Here is a 25951-nt window from a genome sequence, read left to right as displayed (position 1 = left end):
CCCATTATCTTCACACTAAGAGGAACTAATAGCAATGTTTTCCTTTTGTCATGCGTGTTCAATAATGTGCTTCGTAACACCACATTAAGAGAATGATTTGAGATGGGAGTAGAGTAAGCTGGCATTGTGCAGTCCTTTTGAATGCAGTCTGTTAAGGCAACTCAAGCCGTTCCTTGGGACTTTCTTGACAGAAAATCATTATTTGTTTTGAATCTGCAGGAGCAGCTGTCTGTTGGTTGTCTATCATGCACAAATGGGATGGGAGATGTTGATACCACATTTGTTTCTAAGTGAGTCCGAAGCCTGGCTTTCAGCTCAAGGTTGCAACTCAGCAGTATGCTCTTTAACCTTTTAATGAGTTGCAGTCCTACTGAATAATCACAGTTAAACAAATGGAAACTAAACGCATGCATGAAGCTGTACTTGTGCTTAGAGGGATGAACTGCATGTTTAACATTAAGCACCCAGTTCATTGCTTTATTAGTGTGGTTAAATGTAATGGCACCTATTATCCTTGTGCCATGAAAAAATGGCACCATGGAAATGGCACAAAATGAAATGGCACAAAAAATGAACTGGTATCAGTAAGATAATTTTTTTTCTGACAAAAGAGAGCTTGCATGCCTAAATCTTGGACAACAGCCTCTTCTGCCAGCTTTCCAGCTTTTCCTAGTGCTGGAAGCACCTGAATTTCTGTTTTGGTTTGCAGAGTTCCCCACGTTGAATCTTAGGCCCAGTGGAGGCCTCTACTAGCTGCAGGCTGGTGCTTCTACTGCAATTGGACCTGAGATGGAGGTTGCCTCACCTTCAGCTGGGGTGGGAGGCTTAGGAGGCAGGTCACTTCTTCAGATCCTCCTGACTGCCTGCTGGTTTGTGTTTAGCAGGGAGTGTAGCAGGCAGGATGCAAAGTCTGGCAGTTGAGAAGGATGGACTAAAGAGAGTCTGGGTTTATTGCACAGGCGTATGGGCTCAACCACGGCGCTCAGTCTGGGGAGATGTGTGTCATACATAAAGCTTCTTCCTCACTTTTTAATTTTTTTTAAATTATGTTTAATCTAAAAAGCATATTTTGGAAAATTAAGAAATAGGCATGATGAATCACTCTGGCATTCTTTTCTACAGTCACCGTGTCCAGTCATGCAGACTTAACAAAGAGGCATTTCCATATCGGTGTTTGTTGCAGCTTTGCCAGGCCTGGGAGGCCACAAACTACTGCTTGCAGCCCAGTGCTCCAGGGACACAGTACTGCTGGAGGACACAGCTTGGCTCTGACCATAGAGTGTAGCTACTTCTTCTGTTAGCTGGAGTCTTGAAGGGGAAAGGGCTGCAAGGCACACATCTGACATCTTTTCTATTAGTTAGCTGCTTCTTAGAGCTTATTCCTGAGCAGCCATAGTGGAACTCAGCATTTGTCTTTAGAACATATCTAGTTTGCTAGCTTATGCCATTTGTGACATTCTCTACACCAATCCACAACAATTCTTCTTTTTAGAGTAATTCTTCCCATACCCATTTCTCCCAGGGAATGCACTGGCATTGCCTATGAGGTGATTAACTTTCAGCGCTATTTTACTAGTAAAAGAGTCGTAGAGGTTTGATGTTGAGATGTCTAACCTTAGAGTTTGAGGTCTGGCCATAGAGATGTGGCCTTAGAAGCTGAACGTTTGTCCTCCTTGGAGGCTCCACAACATGGAGTGTTTCACATCCATGTAGAGAGTCCTTGTCTCCATCCCCTCCTTTCTCCAGCTCTGCCTACTCTTCTCAGATGCTTCTTGGACCCACTTCCAGCTACCCACATAGTAGCAGTAGCAAACCCTGTTATCTCTTTTGAAACCTGGGGACAGGGGAAGTGATCTGCTTCTGTATCCTCTTGTCCTTTAAATAGAGCCGCTGACTCAAGAAACTGAAAGATAAAACCTCCACCAAGCTAAGAAAGCCTGTATTCAGGTAACAAGAAGACATGACTTACTTAAGGTTGTTGTAGATCTGACTGTCTGGGAGAAGTCACTCTCTGCTACAATGCATGTCCACTTTCGCAACTGTATCTGCTGGTCTGATGCATGATACTACAAAATTTTCTCTGAGGTTTGGTTCCTAATGCTCATTGTTTAAAATCAAATAGTATTTGTTCCTTGTTTGTTGCCTTGTTTCTTTTTATTACATGACTGATGAGCAGGCCTTCAAACGTGATCACTTCCAGGGCTGCATTTGAACACAGTTCTCATCTAGTTTGCAAGTGTGCATACTTAATTAAAGGCTACTTACTGCAGGTAGTTTTGGTGGCAGATATGCTTGGCTCTTCATGGGACTACACAAAGTTTGTTGTGATGTACAAATCTGGAATTAGCCCCGGAATTATCAAGCGCGTTGAGCTGCACAAACACGTGAAAGGATCCTTTTTCCCTGCTAGAAGCAGTTCTCGGTAGAGGGCGTTTGTGAGATATGTGGAGTTCCTCGTTCCTGCACGGACAGGTGTTGCATCCCTGCGTTTGGGAATTACTGATGAAGCAGATTTGCCTCCCACGTTTCCTAGTGCCTGCCCTGTGGTGTTGCACTCCCGGATACGCTCTGTCTGCGCTGGCTGATTTCAGCCTATGCACAGTTTCTTTCCCACTAAGGAGACTTACCTGTGGGGCTCGCTCGCTCTCTCCTTTGCTCTTCTGCTAAGTACTGTGTCACAGCTGCACAATGAGATGGTCTCTAGACTATAATCTGAAATAACATCCAAAAAGTCGGATGGATTCTTTTGTTTGAAGAGAATGATGAACAGTTTGTATATGGGGATCTGAATTCCGTCTGGTTTATGTCAGGGTCTGTGGATCTTTTCCCTCTCCTTTTTGCCTCTGCAGGAAATTGTGTCCATGCTGTTTGAGTATATTCCCTTATCTTTACACAGACATCTGTTGAACGACAGTAGAAGCATAATCTAACTTTCTGTTTCCTTTGAGCTGGAGACACTCACAGTCTCCAAAGCTTATTTCCTTGCTGTTCAGAGTTCTGAAAATATAGATCAGGTAAAATCAAGTAATGACAAAAATCAGGAACATAAATTCCTACTGAATATGTTCCTAATTCCTCAACCTTAGGAATTCCATCCTTTGGACTAAAGGACAGGTAAAAATTATTAGGATAACAGAAATTCTCCTGGAGGGCAGCAGTAGGAGTGGTGATGTTGTGCAACAAAAAGCAAGGGGTCTCACCTCTCTCCACACAAACTGCAGGAAGTTTATGCCAATAGAAGCTTTTAAAGTGTTCTGTTGATATTCGTGCAAAAAGACCCAGCTTCTTGATGTCTCAGGTAAACCAATATTAAGGAAAAGTTGACTTTAAACTATTCTCCCAATGGGAATCATATTGATTGCTCACATATAAACCCGTTTTCAAATAAAGTAGTGAAAGGACCATAGTCAGAGGTCACTGTTAAAGACAGGTATTGGATCAACCAATGGGAGCCAAAAAGACTGATTTGGACTGTTTGCAGAAACCTGAATATTGATGGTCTTAGAAAAGTAGAGGATGCCAGTGATTGTGATAAATATCGAAGCTGACAGTGAGGCTGCCTCAGAGGGAGTGTAGTTGAATTTAACACCGTGTGGAGGAAACTTGTGGAGGAAAGTTTCCACCGTGTGGAGGAAACTTAAACAAGAATCACTTACAGAGGAGCTCTGTGACAATTCCTACCAGCTGCCTGGTGGTAAAGGTGAAGTCTCTAGCCTGATCGTTTCTGAGGACTAGCACTGGCTGGGTTTTCTAATAAACTAATCAGCATTATATGAATCAGTAATGTACACAACTTTAACACATGTATATATTCAGGGAAGTGAGAAGGGTCACAAAGATCAATCAATAGATACAGAAAGGTGTAACTTTTAAGAAGCGGTAATACTTTTTGTTTGGTAATCTTAGTAAAAGGTTATTTAAGATAAATCGCTGATGTCTTTTAAATTTAATTCCTACACTGGACAGGCTATGTATTACTGCACACGTGACACGCTTTGCTTCTGGTATTTCAGTGGTCAAACTCTTTCTCCGACTTCAGCAAGTCTTCTGGGCATTCATTTGCTTTTTCCGTACACTTATCATAATCCCATAGGGCTTCAAGAGATCTGTTTTAATAATATGAAAAAGCAAGTTCACTGCAAGGTCTTACATCCTCCCTTTTGAGAAGAGGAAAGGAAAGAATCAGTCTGCAGAGAATGTTACTGGCAAATGCTGTTATTGCTCTGCCTTAGCTCTTTATCTCAAAAACTTCAGTCCAGTAGGTCTGCCTCTCTTTCAGCATATTTGCACTGCTACCTACATTCATGGCTTCTGCTGGAAAGAGATGGAGCTGTTTGGAAAGTCTATCCATGTGCAGACACTAGGAAGTAAAAGATAACACTAGGGACAAATGCTACACTTCAAAGAGGCAAACAACGTTTATTCTGCACTGTGTTATACCATTTGCGTAGTCAGTCGTGGACAAAACACATCACCTGTCCCCATTTCCATACTCGAGACTAATGTGAAATGCAACTTCGCAAACCAACCCCTAAAACTTTCAAGGAAGCTGATGTCTTTGTGTAGGGTCTATTCAGAACCTACAGCCGGATGACACGAATAAAATCTCTTCGCTCCCCGTCACCCTGTATTTCAAAGCCCCGTGGTTTCACCTGGGTAAGATGCTGGAAGACGGGTTTCCCGGAGGCGATCCCGCCTTCCGCCCGACGTGGCGGACAGCTCTCCGGTTTGCCGGGCAGCGCCTGCAGGGGGGCCGCTTGAGGAGAGCAGCGGCGGGGGGAGCGGCCCCCCTCGCCCCCGCCGCCGTCCCCATCGCGCTCGGGGGCTGGGACCCCGCCGGGCGGCGGCTCCCCGCTCCGCGGCTTCCCTCCGCCCAAGGTCCGCCTCGGCGCCTCGGGGCTGGGGCGAGGGCACAGGCGCTTGCGGGAGGAGAGGCGGGGCGGCTCCTCCCAGCACCAGGTATAAATCGGGGCTGCGGAGTAAGGAGCGGGCTTGGCTGCGCCTCGCCCCGGCTCCGGCTCCGGCGCCCGCAGCCGCGGGGCGAGGAGCAGCACCGGCGCCGCTGGACAGCGCCGCGGCTCCGCCGCAGCGCGGCCCCGGCTCCCGCGGGGCGTCCGCTGCGGCCCCGGCGGGCGCGGGGAGGCGGCCGGGCCGTGCCTCCGCGGCGGCGGCGCTCCGAGGTTGCTCCCGAGGGCGAGGGTTGCTCCCGAGGCTGCTGGCCTGATGGCGGTCGCTGCCGCCGAGGCCGAGGATCTCGCTCTTCCGTCCCCGCCGGGAGAGGGCTTGTCCGACGAGCCGAAAGGGAGCGGCACGGGATTTTTTATGCCCCCCCCGCCCCCCGGGCTGCGCCGGCGGACGGTGCTTCCTCGGCATTTCTGAGGGAAGAAAACTCGACAGGGAAAAAGGCGGAGGAAGAAAGGCAGGAGGGAAAGGGGAGAAAGTTTGTTGACTTGCAGAGAGGTGAAGCTTTCCAGTGATTCCCACTGCACTTTGCACTGGAGACCTCCGGTCTGCCTGAAGCTGGAGGATGGAGGCAGAGCTGCCACCCGAGCTCACGGCAATGCCCCTCGGGGGGAATGGGAGCGACCAGCTGGTGCCAGATACAGCCCTGCTGCCCCCGGCGCAGGGCACGGCCATGTTCACCGTCCGCTGCGTGATCCCTTCGCTTTACCTGCTCATCATCACTGTGGGCTTGCTGGGCAACATCACCCTCATGAAGATCTTCATCTCCAATAGCGCCATGAGGAGCGTGCCCAACATCTTCATCTCCAGCCTCGCCGCTGGCGATCTGCTGCTGCTAGTGACCTGTGTGCCTGTGGATGCCTCCCGGTATTTCTCTGAGGAGTGGCTCTTTGGGGAGGTGGGCTGCAAACTCATCCCTGCCATCCAGCTCACCTCTGTTGGCGTCTCTGTCTTCACCCTCACCGCCCTCAGTGCTGACAGGTAGGAAAGCTCGGCTGCCCATTCTCAGCCCTCTGCAGCTTGGGCTAAGGCTAGCTGGAGGTGGCATGAAAGGTAAACACCACTCTGATAAGGTAGCCCTGGTTTGCAATCGCCTCATTCCAACTTGTGAGGTGCCCATACTTCTCCTTCCCTCACTGACTGATGGTGAGTCAGGTACTAACTTAAGTTAAAGGGTTTCTGGAAATGGGTGCACCTGGGCCTCCAACTTCCAGGATGCCAGCTGCAAGAACTGGGTTTAGTCCTGTCTTTTGCACCTCTGGGATGGTCCTGTAACAGCCCATGTATTGAAATCTTATTCATTAGAGGAAGGTTTTAGACCTTAAGTATAATCCATGACAAGCCACAGTGATATGTCAACAGGCAGTGAGCAGTTTAAACCAAGTCAAGCACAGAGGTATTTTTAATAGATTTGTTTCTTTCTGTGGAGAAAGTGTGTGTGTATGTGTATTTGTGCCCTAACAGAAGAGCAAGTTACCAGAGGTGACTGCCAGAACTAGTTCAGCCTCTGGGAATTTGGAGGCACCAAACTGTTCTATTGTAATTGTCAGTCTTAAACCTTTGGTTCAAAGTATTCATTTTGGCTTCTTCTGAACTTACAGAGAAGGAAAAAGAAAAAGAAAAAAAGAAAATCCCCCAAAACAAACTAGAAAGTAACACTTCCATCTCCAGTACTTGTCAAATTAGGAAGAAACGAAGAGCTGGACCCCAAGTTTTTCCTCCCAATTAATATAAATGGGTACTTAAGGGATTTATAGCAACTGGGTGGGTGTTAGACTGTGCTTCAGGCTCTGAAAGACAAAATCTTGCAGTGTAATCGGCAACCTGAAATTAAATGAAATTATCCTTCTTCCCTTACCTAAGCAATTTTTTTTTAGCCAGAAATGAAAATGTTTAATTCCTTCTCCATGGGAATTACCCCATTTTCTTTTGTTGAATTTTAAGCCGAACAAATGCATTACATTGGTGCATGATGTAAAGGCTTTGGTTTAGTAGTTTATCTTCACACTTACACTAACATTTCTTTAAAACTTTTAATCCTTTTTTAATAGAGTATAATTATAATTTATGTATTTTTTGTATCCAGTTCAGTAAATCATTTTATTCCACCTGAGAGTAGTCTTCAGTGGCCATCAATTTCAGTGGTGTTTGAATCAGGACCTAAATAAAATATTTGTGTATAAAGACTTCGTAACTTATGAAAATGGATGATATTTTTGAAGAAGAGCTTGCAAAACATACCTTAAAGTGAACACCTGTCACTCTCTGATTAACTCAGTTAAAGAGTATGTCAAAAACTGTCCTCAGAGAGCCAAGCAAACCTTGCAGTTTTCTTTCAGCTTTATTTTCACTGTGTTATCTTATTTGAAAAGGGAAGACGTTATTTGCAGAGGAGATCATATCTCTAGTGAAATATAATGTGAGGGAATACTGGTGGTTTAATGTTTAAGGATTTATTAATTTACTTTTTGTATAGCTTTGGAGCATTCATTGTTTGCTTTTTCCATATAATTTTATATCCTTCTTTTAATATCAGTAAAGATTCAAGAAGTAATAATGCTGAATCTGTTTACACTGAATGCATTTAGAATTACACATCCTAGAAAACAGCTACAGATGGTGTGCTGTGACACTATAAGCTCATAATAAATACATTCCTCCAGCATTTTGGAGTCCACAGTATATACAAATATCAGAAATGGTTATACTAAGAATTTAACAACTCTGTTTATTTAACCTCTGCCGTTACATTTTCAGTAACTGAGAACAAAAAACATTTATTTTTCAGTCAGAAGAGCAGCCACTGACTTCAGAGACAGTGGCTTATCTCCAGTGGCTTATCTCCTAGGGGCCCAAGTCATCTCTAAGTGAAGCTGGCTGGACTCTCAATGGAGTTTGGGTTGGACTCAGGTCTACTTTTTTGTACAACAGCACTTGTGTTAAACTAAAGGGGAGGCACTGATGTGGAGGGGTTTTTTTCACACTAATTTGTAGCCAGACCCTAATGTCTGTCATCTTGACTAGATTAGATTATGGGGAAACTGTATGTGTAATTATGTCATCAGATCAGAAGTGGTGGCAGCATCCTGCACCTAAGAGGTGATGAGGAGGTGAGGCCTGGCTGGGAGCAGTGTTATCGCCAGATAGGCAAATCTAGCTTAGGATATTAGCAGTTTGGAAGCAGTGATATCGCTTAAAAGGCTCCGTTATAATCCAGCACATATTTAGTCTGGTATACAATGTCTTCTCAGTGACCCCTTCTTTCACAGATAATGCTCAAAGTACATTTTAATATATGATCATTAAAGCCTTTCCTGCTTTTTACTCCCTGTTACCACAGGACTGTATAGAACTCCAGACATTGATTACACTAAGGAACAGATTTATAAATATTTAGTGTTCTTTACAGTGTACCTGCGTGAATTAGGGTAAGGGAGGTTGTCTTGGTTTCCACAGTGTGATTAGCACTTACTGTTTATGTGGAAATTCTGCATGGCAAATTACATGTATGTGATACATTTAACAACACTGGCTACAGAAGCAATAAACTCTGAAAGATCGTTACCTACAAACTGAAACTATAAGGAGAAAAAAGTAGTATTCACTGCATATGTATCTTTTCTAAACTTGCTTTATTTCATATGTCTTTTTGTCACAGAAGTCTTTCTCAGCACCACCAGTGCTTTCAGTGGGGCAAAGGTGCACCTTCTGCCTGGAAGCTTCATTATCTAGTAATGAGATTATTTGGTTTTTGGTTTGGGTTTTTTCTGTGTACAAACATGATATGTAATTTGTAACAGTGCTTCCCAGACTTCCCTAGAGCACACTTTCAGATTGAAATTGGCAGCACATAGCAGATCTGCCCAAAGTCGCCCATACCAGGAACAGCAGCTAGTCCCATCAAACAGCCCTTCCCACCCTTGAGCTCCTCTGGGTCTGGCTGCCAGGGGTGGGTGGTGGTGCCCTGCTGTGGCCCCACACATTTTGGGGCAGAGGGGGGTGGGAGGTCAGTGACGGTGGTGGGGATGGCGGCAGCAGAGACGATGCAGCGGTGGCACTGGCGTTGCAGTGTGTTGACATCAGACGAGGGTGCAGTTTCCCTCTCCTCTGGGGTGAAGAAGGCAGCAGTGCTGCTGAGCCAGCCATCCCCTCTCACCGCCACGCAGGAGATGTGCAGGGGCAGCGCCCCTGCCCCTCATGGCCACTGCTCCTCTTGATTTTACTCTATTGCAGAGAAACCAGACCAACTCTAGAAACCTTAATATTTCTCTGGTTTAAAAAAAAACAAGGAAAAAACAGGAGGTGGATTACAGAAAGAGAAAACCTAATAATTACAGTGGATGACAAATGGCAAAAAGGAAGGGATTGAGGGACAAAAATGTACAAAACAAAAAAAATAGGGAAACGAAGGGGCCATAGGGAAGAAGACCTCCAATATCGCTCAGCACACTCTGAAAGTGGCCACAGAGCTGGTGTGCGATGGCTGGGGGTGCACTTCCTAGAGGTGTGGTTGGACAAGGAAATAAAAATGGGTCCCTTGTCTAGCTTGCTTCTTCAGGGGCCATAGGCTGCAGTTTTGGCCAGGGCTAATGGATGTTGGCTTGGTGTGGTCTCCCAGGTCTCCCAGAACTTGGTGTGGTCTTGGATAAAGAGTGTAAAAATAAAGAGGTGAAAGGAGAAGCGTAGCCAGAAGAACTGCAGCATGGTACACATGAAGAAAAGATGTGCCATCATCTCCTCACTGCAAAAAGGGCAGAAGCCAGGGATGAATCTGGTTTGAACTATGCCTGACTTGAACAATCCCATGAACTTGTTCACTGCTTCAGGGAGTGTTTTTCCAATTTATGTCCATGGTGGGCCATGCAGTTAGCCCAGAGTGCAAACTGGGCCCATGGGGCTTCTCACCCTCTTCTCAGGGCCATTTTGTGCCTGGGAAAGACTCTAAGGTAAGGAAGTAGAGCACAAGTACAGAAAGAACTTTCCAAGATGCCTTTCAGAGCTAGAGGGCTGGATGATGCATAAACCTTGGTGTGGAGGGGTGGCTGGAGAAGCTCAGGGGGCAGCAGATTGAGTGCTACATTGTGCACCTCTGGCCATCACTGCGTTATTGTGTATGCTGATGAAAAGCAATTGTATCCAAAAAATGCCAAGAGACCTGTGGTGAAGAGACTTTGAAGGAATAAATGGCAGCTCCTTACAACAGCTTTAGGTTTGTCCCACACAGTCTTTCCTTTTCTCTTTGGCTGTCATTTAATGCCTCATTTTTTATGTGATCTGTAAAAATAGGATTAAATTTAATTCTGCTACTTTTTCTAGATTGAATTTTCTTTCTAATGAAGGGTTTAAATGTGTTAGCTCACATACAGTCCTGCTGCACTCTAACGAAGACAGTGAAGCTGAACAGTGGAGCAACTGGCCCTACTGCAATTGAACTAGCCTCTTCTTTGTATTCTTCCTAAAAAGTGTGACAGAAAGACACCTTTGATGACACACATACTTGATTAACCAGGTAACAAAGTTATTTTTCATTAGTGCCAGGACTCCTTTCCTATATCTTAATAACAAAGGAGTTTGAAAATTGAAATTCATACTTGAATAACTAAATACAGTGCCTGAGATGCTTAAAATGTATCCTATAGATGTGAATAGCTGAACTATTTGATCCTTTTTTTTGTTTGTTTTATTTCTCTATTTATTTGGTTTAATTTTGGAAGATTGCAATCTGTATTTTTAAAAGTGTTAAGAAACTCAAAAACGTTTTCTGCAAGTTTAGTATCTATGTGCTGACTTCTGACTACAGCTGATGACAAAAGCCATTCTGGCTCAGTTTGGATGCCTACTGTCTTCTACTTTTTGGGGGACTCAGGAAATATTTTGAAGACATTCAGAAGTGTGAAAAGGTGCCCTAGTAACTACTTTAGGATTTTACATTATAAAATCACTCTTAATAAAAATTTCTTTTTACTCTTCTTCAGAATTTATTTAAAGTTTCTTTTTTTGTTATGTCAGGTGCTGATTCAGGCTGAAATATAGTGATTGGAGACCTCTAAAATCCTGATTTCTTATTACATGTAGTGGAGCAGGTGAAGCAGGAAAGTGGACATGATTTCCTTTTGAGCTCTAATAGGTGACATTCAGGGACTAAAAAGCCTTGACAAGGAAAGTAGTATTAAATGACATCCTGAAAATTACCTATAATTAACCAAAGAATAAAGAAAAAATAATCAAAGGTAAAATGAAAGACTGAATAAGAGTATAAGAGTATAAGATATAAGAGTGTCTGTATAAGAGAAAAACAGTGCCTTGACTGTATATAGTAGAAGGGAAAACAAAATTATATGGAACAAGTAGAACTATGAAATCTATATCCCTTAGAAACCCTAACACTTGAGGTAAATGTATTGAATGAATGAGTTACTGAAGTACATTAAAATAAATGATGGTCCAGATGTTTTTCTCACTGTAGGCTGTAGCATTGTGGTTATAATTGTGTGATAACAGGCAAAGCAAATGAAATTTAAGAGAGATTGGGCAAGCTTTGTCTCTCACATTTTTTTCAGCTCGCCCTTTAATTTATATGTACAAACTTGACTGACAAAATAAAGCTTGCCAGAACATGTTTGAGGAAACTCTGACATATTTTATCAGGAGCAATCCTTTTTGTCAAGTTAACCAGTGAAGCCTTTCCTCACCTGTCCCCACCCCAAAATGTTCTAGTTAATTTGTATCCATTCAATACAGCTAAAAGGCATGTGATGAAAAATATTCCAGAAAGAAAAAAGGGATGGGGAAAAAACCCCATGCAACAGTGCAGGAGAAATTTTATATCTGGAGTAGATTAAGGAATTACCTAGTTTAGGGTAAGTTTGTCCAAGTCAGGCAATTCAAGTCAGCTGTTGGAGAAGTTCCTCTTGTGACCATCTTTACACAGCTGAAAATAATTTCTCAGGAAATAAGATTTTCCTCCCAAGTTAGGCAAATTTTTCTGAAGCTTCATACAGACACACGCATCTGTTAAACTCCTGCCTTTGTGCATGTGTCCTGTCTGTGCTCTTCAACTAAACGGCTCAATCCTGAGGATGGCGAAGTGAGAAATGGCTGTGGTGTTTATCCTAGTCACTGACCAATGCAACACCTGTGTTGTGCTGGCAGCAGCCAACTTGGCTTTGATTAATGCAAATTCCAGTGTCCGATAGCGTTTTGTAGGTTGCAACCTAAACCCTGAGAAACTATTACAAAACCATTCCTCCTATTTCCTGTTTCTTTGATCAGTTCAGTAAAAGCCTGTGTCTGTGGCAGACAAAATAGCTGCTAAACAGCAGATCCAGCTGAATTTTTACCAAGCAGGCCTGAACATAAATCTTCATACATTTATTTTGTTTGTCTCTCCCCATAATACAGTACACAATTCCCTTATATATTACATTGCAATGGGTTTATCCAAACTGGACTGTTGGAATCCTCAAGTCTGCATTCAACAGGCCCTCAGAAATAATGTCAGAGATGAAATATGCTCTATCAACGCTCTCTCTGGGGAAAAGATTTCACATATTTTCTGTGATGATAAATTTGCTAGAGAATAAATAATGAATATCTTTTACATATGTGCAGAGGGATGGATCTCTCAAATATCCTTCCCAAAAGGGACAATTTCATTCAATCCTGATTTTAAATAGTTTAATTATAGAAGAACTGGTGTATTTCTCATATGAGTTTTGCTGCAGGACCATTCTTCCAAACTATATATTCCTAGTGCTGAATTCTTTTTGTCTTTTTTATATGTACTAATGAAACAAGGCATATGCTGTCACAATCCCTGTGTACCTCCACTAGTAACTTCTAAATCCATGCCAGGATTCAGTCCAATTTGACAGTGTGATTACAAATAGCAAGTTCTTACAAGTTCATGAAATTTGTGGAAGGTAAGAGGAAACCTACTATGGTGTCCACTGAAGAGAAGTGTGTTTGGGAATTAACTTGGCACAACTTGTCAGATGTCAGAGAAAATAACCAAGAGGCAAACAATCCATACAAACCTTGGCATAATTAGTTCTGCTGCATGTAGATTTAATTGTGTATTTCCAGCTTTGTATGAGCATATGTACAAATAAAATTGTGGTGTGTGTATGAATATGAAAGAAATGGATTATTCTGATCTATTATCATTCTATCTGATATGATTCTCTTTTGTCCTTCACATGACTATCCCAAATATTGCTTCATTTTTTCCAACTAATTTTCACAGTATTTTTTTTAACATAGTGTCATGTTTGTGCTTTGGCTCCAAGTTTGTTTGATTGTTTGTATTTTAAGGATTGCTATACATTTTCCTCTGTGATTTTTTTAATGTTCCTTTTTTTTACTATGGTGTGTGCTTGTTTTTTTCCATCTACATTGATTTAAATGCAAAATTACAACAGAAGTTGCAAATGAAATTGAACTGGAAACAAGTTTAAACATGATAGAGTGGAGCCTTCCAAATTATGATACTAGAGCAAATAAATGAAGTTGCAGCTTTCTGAATTTAGAAATTAGAGATTTGGGGTCTCAATTCTCAAATGGTAAAATCTAAGTCTGTTCCAGATACATTAATAGAGGTTTGGTTATTTAATTCTTCCTGGCTTGTAACGTTTCTGAAAATCATCTGACCATGTCATGTTCTCCTCAATAATTATGTTATCTGCCATGGCATGGACTTTTACTGAATTCATCAAGGAAACGGGAGGAATGATTTTGTAACAGCAACAATTTTATAAATGTAAACTGGCACTGAGCGTATTTTACACTCAGGATTTCTGCTTCCAGCATTTTAGTTTCTGTAACTGATATTTTTATTGACCTTCTGCTCCAGCAGTGATGATTCTTTGAGACCTTCGTCACTGAGGTATGTGTGGATATCATTGCTGGGAGTCATGCAGTAAGCATATGGTGGATATGCAGATAAACACGCATCTCATCTCATCAATCTAAAGGCAAGGGTATCAACGGGATTTGGATCATGCCCATTTGGGGAAATGTTTCTCTTTCCTCAAACTCCTTTGACCCTTTGAGATTCAGAATATAAACGCTGAAAGAATAAGACAAGATTAGGTGTGGTTTTCTAAGATTTTTTTTCTTCCAATAGGATTATAGTGAGGAAGAAGTAATATGACTAGATGGAGAACAGAGCACTAGGGGGCAAAACCAAACAGTATGTAAGCTTGTCTAGGCTACCTATTGCAATGCCTATTCTCTAACCTAGGTGTTGACCTTCCCCTCCTCCTGTCCATCCCTCATGAGCAGAATCCAAAATCCGTAATTCCGAATTAGTGTTGGAATGAGGTTAATGCTCCACAAATGCAAAAAAGCCAAGAGAATACACTTGCTAAGCTGCCTTGTACTTCCCAGTGGGAAATGCTAAATCCAGGGGTTTGTATGGTGCAGCCTGGTAAGAATAAGGTTCTCTCCTCATTGATGAAATGTTAATTTTGAGCCACTGTCCAGCAGGTCTGGGCAATGACTCCTGGACACCCTGGCTGAGTGAATGCTCCATTTTGTTCTTGGAGAGGCAGGTACCAGAGCTGCCTTTGCCACAGCTGTTTTGTGAAGGCTTGTGACTTCTGTGTGCTCCAGCCATTATTTAAACACAACTTTGAGGTCAGGCTCCTCAGCTTTGCTATGCTTAGTTTCAGGATCCTAATGATGGTTAGATGCAAACTGAGTAGGTCTGGTCAGGGGAGCTCCTGGCATGCTCAGCAGGAGAAATACAGCTACTTGCATAATTTAAAAGTCAAGAAAGAAGGGACACAGCAGGCCGGGGTAGGCCAGCCATTGCGTGAGGCTTCTGGGTCGTGTTCTTGGGACCAGGCACCTGAAAGTGTGTGTTTTTGCTATGCACGTATGTTTATATGCACATATATGTGTGTGTATATATTTATATATATCTATATGCACAAAAACTTATTAAACAGTGCCAAAACATAGGCCTGAGCACTGGAAGTCAACCACTTGTCAAACTGCTATGGCAGCCCATGGTGTGGTTTTGACCTGGGTAAATCAATATTCTCCTAGACATTTTCTAGGCATGATTCAGGATTAAACACAAGCCCAGGGGCCATTACCAGTAGAAGCATAAACTGCCTATCTTGTTTGGATGTGGTGGTCTCATATTGGGAGATTAAAGAGTTTAATGGGTTGGTCATGAGTGTCCAGCCAATGCCACCTGGCTCTAAGAATAGGCTCTGGCACTGTTTAGTTTGCTAATAGAGATGTAGCATAAGTTTTTGTTAGATTTGGCTCCTGGTTGCCTTCTCCTTCCTCTTCTCTTCTCTTCTCTTCTCTTCTCTTCTCTTCTCTTCTCTTCTCTTCTCTTCTCTTCTCTTCTCTTCTCTTCTCTTCTCTTCTCTATTTTCACAGTAGAAACTTATAGAAACTGCAACTCTGCTGAAGACATATTTGTCTATCTTAAGGTATGTAAAAATATGTTCACCAGTGACTTAGCATTATCAAACTTAAATATAAATCTACTGGGAATACTGACATATATGAACTCTTCTGAATAATAGTCAGTGAAACAATTTACTATTACCACTCTCGGGAGGAGAATTGAACAAATTACTAATGGTACTTTTAAATAGTGCAGTTATAAGTAAATGGGCTTAGACAAGTAGGACTAAAAAGCCAGATTGCAGGCAGTGAGCTAGCATTGCAATATTTGTACTAGCTTGTAAGAAATATAGTTAGCTAATGTGAAGTGAATAGCAAGAGAAAGAAGTTGCAAAAGAAGAAAAAATGAAAAGGAAAGAGAAAATGTATCCTCTGTAACGCTGGGTGGACAGGACAGGTAATATATTTCATGTGGACCGCCCCCCCCCATCCTAGGAAACTTATGTTTTGATTCTTTTGGGGGTGGAGAAATCACTATCCAAAAGACTAAATCAGACTTTTTTGTTGAAGCATTATTGATAGTTTTTGGCTCAACAGAGCGTATTTCTATAGAGGGGAAAACTTTTTCCACTTAGGAAAATCTTAGGATTTTCCCCCTGAGAAACGCAGAACACATGCCATTGACATTCATTTTAATTGTGTTTACACATGGTCTGCTAGTCTTCATTTCAAACACTGTTCATTATATTCAGCTATCAGACCTCTGAGATGCTCATTCCTGGTGAATGCAGTTCTCTGCACTTAGATAAGCACAGAACAAAAATATTAGGACTAACTATAAAAAACTTTAAGATATCTACTTTAAATTGCAAGAATTTAAAAGAATAAAAGCGAATAAATGTGAATCTCAGGCTGTTTGTGTGTTGTGAAAGAAGTTCCCACAGCACTGAACATCAAATTATTCCACGTTGTTTTCAGCTAGATAAATTGTTCTCCTCTTAATGATGCAACTGGAATTGAGACAACAGAACTGCCCATACAAGGAAAAGGGGTTTGCCCAAAATTTCATACTACTTTAGTGAAGTGGACTACAACTGGACACAGTATTTTTAACAAATATTGACCATACAGCCATGTTTCCTATTCAGATATATTTATATCCTTTTATATTGTTAGGCTAAATGCTGGTTTTTTGTGTTTGAAATCTTCATGCAGTGACACAATAAAATGCTAACATAGAAATGGTTTTGATTAATGATTCTAGTTTGCAGGAAAATGCAGTACTGTGACACAGCAACATCACTTAAAACAGAAGCTTTATAATAAAGCCAATGATACCAACCCCTCCAGCTCCAGGATTAAAATGCAAATTAAATCAAAGTAGTATGGATCTGCCCTGCCTGAATTAGGTCTCTGCTTGGTTTATGACACTTCATTATTATATTTATTTATTTGCATTGGGATAGCATGTAGGAAACTGGGTGATAAATTAGGGTCCTATTTGTAGTAGGTGCTATATGAACAGGACCAAGAAGAAAGTCCCTGACCTGAAGGGTTTTTAAGTAGAGACAACACAAGTTACAGAAATGAAAGGGCAAGGAAATATTGAGACAATTCTGGTTAGAATGGTAGGCTATAATCATAGTCCAGTGGGTGCCTAAATATTGTCTAGTTGTTTTGGTTTTTCTTTTTAATTTGTTTTTGAAGGGCATCACAACAAAGTACTCTAGAAAAAGATGTAGTACTGCAATGGAGGGACAGCTTAGGACTAATCATGAAGCAGCTTCTTTTGAAGTCAAGTGTGTGGGAGGGGAATAGCATTGTGGTCCCAGCAGAGACAGGAGTAGAGCTTCCCATACTAGCTGGAAGCTCAGAAATACCTTTGCAAAGGCCTTTGAAAACAAACATGGGGAGGAGTAGTTAAGCTATACTGGAGTTTAGAAGGTAGCAACATGTCTTAACTCTGGAGGAAGAGGTTATTCTTTCTTTCCTCAATTTTTTTGGGTTGTGTGGAAGGGAGGAGATTGCTTTATAATGCAAATACACTATACAAACAAAACCAATATCTACAGAATGGGCAAGTTTGTGCTTGTGTTTTCTGGCAGAAACCACAGCTCCAAAGAAAGGAAACTTATTATAAAAGTATTTCCTGAGTTGGGATGCCTTTGTCAGCAGTCATAATGATAGAGGATGTAGGAAGACAGAATTTACATGAAGGCTTTTAATTAAAACCAAATGCGTATTTATAATTATTTCCAGATCTTCATGGCAACCTATAATTTTATTTTTTCATCAGTGAAGTAAAGGAAAAGATGGATTTTGCTTACTAATTTGACTAAATAATTTGCACCCTTATCCTGATTTACCAGAGTTGTTTTATTGATAGAAAATATGCACTTTGTAATGGGAATGGTTGGTGGTATATTTTAGCCTTACACTAGTTTTATACAAAGGAAGTGGCTGGGTATTCATTTTGGGAACACTTGAATTTCACTCAGTTTACATTTGATTTCATCTGTAACCTGTCTCTTTCTACTCTGTGTCTTTTCAGAGATATAGACAAGATGACAGATTTTGTAAAGCACTTAGTGCCTTTTCCTTCCCGTTGACACCGAGTACTGTGCAGGGCTGAGTCCTAGGAAGAAGAGTGCCATCTGAAATAGCAAGTAGAATTTTGATAGGATTAAAGAAGAAGATTTTTGGGCTGAACCCAGCTGTTTTTGTGAAAAAGGGCAGTCTGCCCCAATGCCTTCCAACTTGGAGTCAGGGGAAGGCATGCTATTTGCTGAAACAGCAATATATGCCAAGGCACAAGTATATGCCACATTTTCTGCTAATGTAAAGGCTTCTGAATAGGTCTCCTGTTTAGCTATTAACCAGACCAAATGCTGCTAAAACAATTAATTGTACACAGTCACTGTCTTGGGGGACAGGACTGTGGTCAAAATAGTTGCAATGGGAAAAGAGAGAGAATAAAACCCTGTAGTATGAAACATGATTTTTATCCAGTGTCCTTCCCCTGCCCCAAAGTCCCCAAACCAGCTCTTCCCCACCAATGTAAAGTTTTAAAGACATGAGCAGATGTAAGGACTTGACGTCACCTCAGTTGAATGAAATGAAATAGAAGGTCTGTCTTTATGTAATGAAATCAAGGCAAACAGCAATAGGAAGCAAATTCTTGAATAATAAGGTCCCAGTTTGTGCTGGGGAACATTCATGCTTTGTGCAGAAGCTTCTATCCTTCCCATGGCAGTATAAAGGATTTCTTTACACCTTGATGTCCAGGGAGTTTCTGACTGTGTGTTAGAAGAAATGGTAAACATAAATTAATAGAGACGATTTACTGAGTTTAATTTTCCACTCTGTAATAAGGGTGAAGACACAGGAAAAATCCTCTCTTTGAATTCAGAGAGGATATGAACATAAATAGCCATTATTTTTAATTATTTAGTGATAAGACAATTTATCACAGTCCTGAGAAAGAGGACTCCAAGGCACATTTTCACTCAAATATTCTCTGAAGAAAAAATTTGCTAGGGTACCAAGACAGTGCTCTGCTCCAGATGTTTTCATGGCACAGCCTTTTGCACTGATGGTTTGCAGCAAACTGACAACTTGCTGCATGGGGATATAGATTTTATCCACAGTTTCTCAAACATCTGCTCAAGGTTTTGAGGGGTTATGACATACCTGTCAGGACCTGCAAATCAGCCATAAAGGGTATTTGGGATCACAACTCCATTTCTCAGCATTCCCTTCAGCAGCTATGTTATATTTAGCCATAACCTAACCCTGGGTATGTATTTAGACACCTGTTCACACCCATACATATTTATATTTGTATATGCATGTATATGTATCTATATGCACGGATAAGGAGTTTTATCACCAAGTAGAGACATCTAAGTTACAGTTCTTCTCACTCTAAGCTCATTGTATAGCTAACAGAGAAAAATAAGCACTTCAGAGCGTGATTTAATGCACCTAAAACCTGATTAATCCTTTGAAAATACATCTCCACTGACTAGAAAGACCTTAACATGAATAAAGTTATGTACCTGGAGTATGAATCTCTCCTGACTCTCTTCTACCTGTTAAACTTTTATTTAGATATTAAAGAAAAATAATTTTTCCATTTCTCAAAACTTCTGCAATTTCAAAAAATCCTCTCACCCATCCCAAATCAAATCAAAACTAGAAACAAAAAATTGAAGAAGCAAAAAAAAAAACCCCATCAGATAAAGCAACCTTCCAAATTACCGCAGCTTAGACAAACTGAAATGTTTTGTTCAATGTTTGGTTTTTAATAAAAACATTAAAACAAATTTACTTACATTTTGAAAATAAATGTTTTCAAAATAAACTAAAAATCAAAGCAAAATTAAGGTATCCTTGAAATATTTTTATCAAAGTATATTTGGCCTTCTAAACCTGACCTTTTCTTGTGGTAAGTTTCACTTTGTATCACCTTCTGCAACAATTTTTTTTTTAATAAAAGAATTCCTGACCAGAGTCTACTTCTATTCATTTATTTTACTTTGCTGTAGTGTGATACTTCCATTCTCTGCAACACTTCTTGTTTCAATTGTAATGGTTATGAAATTATCAGTTCTGCAAAGGTTTATATGTAATCATATATTTTGAGACAGTTTCCCACAACATGGTACAGAGCAGCAGCCTCCAGTTGTTTATGTGGAAATGTTTACTTTCTTTAAGAGTTTAATACTTCTGCACAGGCCGTTGGGAGTCATTCCTGCCTGACTTTATGAAGATGCTTATATTCCAGGCATTACAGCCAGAACAGTATATCTGTGTGCAGAAAGGCGCTGGGGTGGAAAGGCAAGAGCCACCACAGCAGCGGTTGTTTCTGGTCTGGCAAGAGGTGATAAATGCTGATTATTGTCCCGCGCTCCCAGGGGGCTGGTGGAGTCTGAGAGCGGGAAAGCCGTGGTAGCAGGCAGGAGGGAGTCCTCGGCTGTGGGAGCCGAGGAAGGAAACAAACTCTAGTATACAGGTGCTGGTATGAGAGTGAGGTGGAAGTATGGAGGTAGGATGTGCATTTGTGGATTTGCTGGGAGGATTTGGGGAAAGAAAGGGGGGAGTCATGGCTGCTTCTGTGCTTTCACCAGGCTGGCACAGCATGGGCACCTACAGCCACAGGTTGTATCCAGGGCTCCTTTTGCCACCTCTGGTGGATATATATGCAGACGAAGCTAGAGATTTAGAGAATGCAAGTTTAAGAAAAACTACAAACCCGTTGACATTTCAAATAAGAACAAAATATGACATTGATTTAATGAAAGGGATGAAGTGGCCTTATGAATCACATGTTGAATTTGAGAAGATAGCTTTTAATTTGCATCTGCATTTTGATCAATTTCAGGTACAAAGCAATTGTAAATCCCATGGACATCCAGACCTCCAGTGCAGTGCTATGGACCTGTGTTAAAGCCATTGCCATCTGGGTAATCTCCATGCTCCTAGCAGTTCCTGAAGTGGTGTTCTCCGAACTGGCCCACATCAATGACACGAATAATGCCACTTTCACAGCATGCATACCATACCCCATGACGGATGATATGCACCCGAAGATCCATTCTGTGCTCATTTTCCTTGTGTATTTCCTTATCCCTCTTACTATTATTAGTATTTACTACTATCATATTGCAAAGAGTTTAATAAAAAGTGCTCACAACATCCCTGGAGAATACAGTGAGCACTCCAAAAGACAGGTAAGCAATTTGCTTTTTACATCCTGATGAAAGATTTGTGTGCTGTATACACTTATAAATGAAAGTACAGGAACTATAACATCCAAATTGTTGGATTTCACAGAGGATTAGTTCAGTTTCCACATGCATGAACTAAGCCGAGGATTATCTGAAAAATCTCCTTGTTTTCACAATTACTCAGTATTAAGCCCAGTATGTAAATGAATACGAGCAAGGAAAAATATAAATTCAATGCCATCAATGCGTATTCCTAACAAGAAATAGGATTGGTATATGTGTTTGTATGTGTCGTTAGTGTAACCATTACTTGTATTCTTACTGAGGAACAATGTTTTTGTGTTAATGCTAGTGGCTTCACCTATCTCTATGGGCAGCCATTTTGGGAAGAAATCTTACATGAACTTTTTGAGAATTCTCCCTGTTTTATTTGTGCTTGGAAACAAAAAAACTGACATAAGCATGGAAAATTTTTCTTAGGGGATCTAAGGTTCTTCTCAGACCAAGGAGTGCTGAAAGTATGAACACAGAGCATGAACTGATTCTTTTTTGGCTGTCTCAGTAGACCTTTCTTGGATACAATCCTGCACTCGCACTTTTCTAATAGCCTTTCTATTACAGATGCGATAAAACTTTCGGTATAGGTTCTGTATACCTTTGAGACAAAGCATTTTAAAATGCTGGACAAAGCCAGCTTCCCTGTAAGGCACAGGAAGCAATAAGATAGCAACAGGCTGTTCATTAGCAGGAACAGTTATATATACAAACAGCTTTTGCAGTGAAAGTGTCTCAACCACTTTACAAAAGCATTAGTATTGATAGACAAAAATACTTATTCCCATTAAAATAATTTGGAAGGTTTTTCTCTGCCAATATTTTAGAAAATACTTTTACACCCACTGAAATCTCTTTGCATATATAGCATGTACATAGTCTTTTAAAAAGAAAAACCACATTCCCTCATGTCCTTTTTGCTCAGCATTTCATTTCTACTCTAGCCTGTTTCTTGTCAAAAACGCATTCATATTAGCACTTCATGTATTATTTTATTTTCCTGTGAAATATAGAGAGCCTTTGGCTGAACCCTCCGGATGGAAACAATATTTAATTTATATCACATTTCTGAACCCACATGTATTTTCAAAGTAAGAACATATTTTTTCATTCTACTTAGTTTTTTTCTTTTTGTCAATCTATGAGGCTCAGAAGAATAGAAAATTCTAGTGTACTTACGTATCTCCCAGCAAGAGGAAGTAAATTCAGACTATCGCTATCAACTCACGTTTCTTTAGGCCACAGCACAGGAGTGTAATATTCACCCTATACCTCTCTGCCTTTTAGTCTGCCTTTGCAATCTGTCTGAGTGCAAATCCTACCAAATTGGAATGGTAGTTTTCCCATCTTTTGTGAATACCTCACTGTTTTTTGTTTAGATGGAGCCAAGAAAACTTACAGATTTATTTCACAGATTTTGAGACCCCATTAGAATAAATTCACTTGAACTTTTCAGGATAAAATTGATAGAAAATTGAGCAAAGCCAGAAAACTTTCCTGCCTCTGCAAAACTTTGGTACCTGACAGACATCATAAATCTTTTGGGAGGAATATGTAGAAAGTTTCTGCCTCCCTTTGGTGCCTTCTGCCTGGCCAGTTTCCCTCCCTCTCACAGTTTGGAACCTCTGTGTAGGCTCGTTTCCTGTCAACTTTTCAGCCACTCTCAATATCTACATTGTAATCCAATTATACTTTAGTGCTGCAATTAAGGTACATTTCTTTCATATAATTATTGAAGATTAACTGAACCTTTCACCTTACCCTGGCATTAAGATGCTTCAGACTGTGCAATGCAGTTTTGGTGGTTTGCCTAGGAGAGAGGTGCAAGCAGAGGCATTTCAGGCAAAATAGTGGGATGTAAGTACCATTGTATAGCTAACACCCTAGCAATGGCTCTACATTTCGCTCACAATGTCTCTACATTTCAAAGCCAGTGGTTTCTAAATAGCTTTCTAACTAAAGCTAAGTTTCAAGCCAAGCACTGAGATCTCATCAGAAAAGGTTGTGTTTCATAGCATCCTTTGGTGCGTGCTTTCAGGTTAAAAGCCAATGTTTACTTGGCCCATGAATGACTCTTGCTGCGCGTATCATGTAGAAAGAGCAACCTTCTGTAACTGCAAACAGCTAGGTTTACTGTCACTGAAAGTAAACTGAAAGTGGGAAAGGAAAGTAAATGAGATAGAAAAAGTAATTCAGCCCCTGAAGGAAGCATTTTTACTGGCCTTACTCGTGATAGTTGTTAATATAAAGCAAAATGCTACATGTTTTAATTAAGTCTGTTATGTGGAGTAGTTCTATTCGTTGTTTTTCATTTGGGTTCTCTTCATCTTTTTAGATGGAAACTCGGAAACGTCTGGCAAAAATTGTTCTAGTTTTTGTTGGCTTCTTTGCTATCTGCTGGTTTCCTAACCACGTGCTATACATGTACCGATCTTTTAATTACAATGAGATTGATCCATCGACAGGACATATGGTTGTTACCTTAGTGGCCCGAGTGCTAAGCTTCTGCAACTCTTGTGTCAACCCATTTGCACTGTATTTTCTCAGTGAGAGTTTTAGAAGACATTTCAACAACCAGCTTCGCTGCAGGAAGAAAGTTCAGCAAGAGAGATCTGCCAGCTACTTGCGCAACTCTTCTGCCATTCAAATGACTTCCCTGAAAAGCAATACCAGGAACACAGTGACTAGCATGACACAACTGAATGGGCACAACTTGAAACAAGAAATGTCATTATGATTTAATGGGTGTGATTTTTGACTCTGGAACAAATTTGAACTTTTTCTTTGCAGTTTGTAACTTTCTTTTGGCTCTCGTATGCTTAGGCTGTCTGAGTCCTCAGCACAGAGGATCTGTTAAAGTCTGGCCAATCTGAGGTTATTTCACACCTAGTCTTACTAGACAGAAGTGAGTACGTTTTACTGCGAAAACAAAACTGGCTTCATATTGTACTTTAAAGGAGATGCTAATATATATTTAACGCATAAGAAAAAATACGGAATATTAGTGTAGCTGATCTAACATTGCTTTAAAATGCATCAATTTTCTGCATTTTAAAGCAATGTTAGATCAGCTACACTAATATTCCGTATTTTTAACTGAATATTGATCCAGGCTTATGTTTTACTCTAATAGATTTTGCATGATTTTAGCTGTGCTGTGTGTACAAGGATTGCTCATTAAGACTGGTAGGCATTTTTTGAACCAATTAAGGAGCCATTGCAATGCATAGATTCTAGTTTCAGATAAAAAAATATTCAAGTATCGAGTGCCAGATCTTTACCTCATTTAAATCCACCTTGTTTTTTCACTTCGGCAGACATACAGATGAGAATTTACAATTTGGGGATTCTGTTTGCTGTTGAGGTCAGAAGTTTATCTGCCAAAATTACATTCTTTTTGTGATTAACATCTCGAAAGAAAAATGTTGTGTGCAACATGCAGGTTTTCTAGAACTCAGTGTCTGAAAGCTCATTTCTCTGATTTGTTAAGTCTGTGACATCATTGGTTTAGGGTGTCTACATGCTTTCTATTTGCTACTACTAACTGATCTTGCTGATATCAGTACACAGCTAAGAAGGACGCTAAGTGTAATGGGATGGCTGAACATTCAAAGAGGTAAAGTTCTGAGTGGCTTTTTCAAAGAGGGTCTGTGGCAAGGCTTTCTACAGCTCAGAGCAGTCTCAGAGTGCAGAACCCAGATTACTAGCAGACAAAACCAAACTGAAGGATGCCCTGCAGGAACACACCTAACATACTCTGATCACTAATGATCATGCAGCCCATGGGACCAGACAAGCTCCAGTCTGAAATAACGCCCAAGTGATGAAACGTGGGTAGCTGGCATTGGTTGCTCAGTACCAGCTGTTTGCTGCCTAGATCTACTCCTCTTGCACACACTGTTTACCAGTCTAAACAAAGCCTAAGTACTGTTGAAAATCTCAGCTTTAAAAGACACTTTTTCTTTTCCTGAAGGCCCTTGTGCATAAATAGTCAATGCACTTCTGAAAATCCTAGCTGGGCTGCCTAAAAGAAGGCTTTTCAAATGTTTTTTGTGAGTCATCCCAGTGCCATGGACGGTGCACAGGTCTTTGTCAGTATTCCCAGGAGGACATTTTCATGGTACATGGTCAGTGCAGATCTGGGATTAAAACAGCAGGGAATGGTGGGTGAGGCTGTAGTTGCCAGTTACCATCCTGTCCAGAATGAATTTGCTAGGAGGCCTTACTGCTCTCTCTTTTCATTCACGCTCCTCTGCTGGGGATACCTTATGCAAGGCTTGCAAAGCGGCCCTTCAGGCCACAAGCAAGCAAGCAGTTTAGCTTTAAAACACCTCTTTTTTTTTTTACTCTTTATTCTTTACCTTTTTTTTTTTTCTTTTTTAAAATCAGTTCATGTCAACCATGTCAGTACCATGTCAACACAGGTAGTCGAATAGACACAATGACTGAAGCTTATTGCTGCAAAAACTCATGTAAGGCTAACCATATAAGTTTCTAACCTGTCTCTTGCTGAAAGAGCTGATGCAGAGGAGCGGATTCCCCCCTTATACAGCTGTATGCTGGCTGACTAATAACCATTTGCCAAGCCAGGTGGGAGATTAGCTGGGGCAGGGTCTGTTCTGGGTCTGAGCTTCAGAGAGGAGATGCTCACAATGTCCTTCTTAGGAGAAGGGTCAGCAGTGGCAGACAATGGCACCTTGTGGAAGTATTTTTTTATGGCCAGTTCATGAGCCAAATGTAATTTTAAATAGCTTTTTCTTTCAAATTGAGTGGAACTGCTCCAGCACAGATCTATCTCTGTCACAACACTGTAGCCTGTACTTCTGCAGTGACTCCTCTAA

General features: G+C 41.0%; 1 protein-coding gene across 1 annotated transcript; it reads left to right on the top strand.

Moving 5' to 3' along the window:
• The first annotated feature begins 5527 nt into the window (after nucleotides 1-5527).
• Nucleotides 5528-23847, top strand: NMBR (neuromedin B receptor). The gene is made up of 3 exons (XM_072855978.1): nucleotides 5528-5943; nucleotides 20711-21059; nucleotides 23446-23847. The coding sequence occupies exons 1-3, from the start codon at nucleotides 5528-5530 to the stop codon at nucleotides 23845-23847; spliced, it is 1167 nt and encodes a 388-aa protein (XP_072712079.1).
• Nucleotides 23848-25951: the final 2104 nt, after the last annotated feature.

This window comes from Ciconia boyciana, chromosome 3 (genome assembly GCF_034638445.1).
Source record: "Ciconia boyciana chromosome 3, ASM3463844v1, whole genome shotgun sequence".
NCBI classification, from domain to species: domain Eukaryota; kingdom Metazoa; phylum Chordata; class Aves; order Ciconiiformes; family Ciconiidae; genus Ciconia; species Ciconia boyciana.
This window is presented reverse-complemented; position numbering and strand designations above follow the sequence as displayed.

Excerpts from the sequence above, each read along its gene's own strand:
- NMBR (XM_072855978.1), top strand. The coding sequence starts at position 5,528 with ATGGAGGCAGAGCTGCCACCCGAGCTCACGGCAATGCCCCTCGGGGGG. Across the intron at positions 5,944-20,710 it reads ACCGCCCTCAGTGCTGACAG|GTACAAAGCAATTGTAAATC; the intron begins GTAGGAAAGCTC and ends GATCAATTTCAG. Across the intron at positions 21,060-23,445 it reads GTGAGCACTCCAAAAGACAG|ATGGAAACTCGGAAACGTCT; the intron begins GTAAGCAATTTG and ends TCATCTTTTTAG.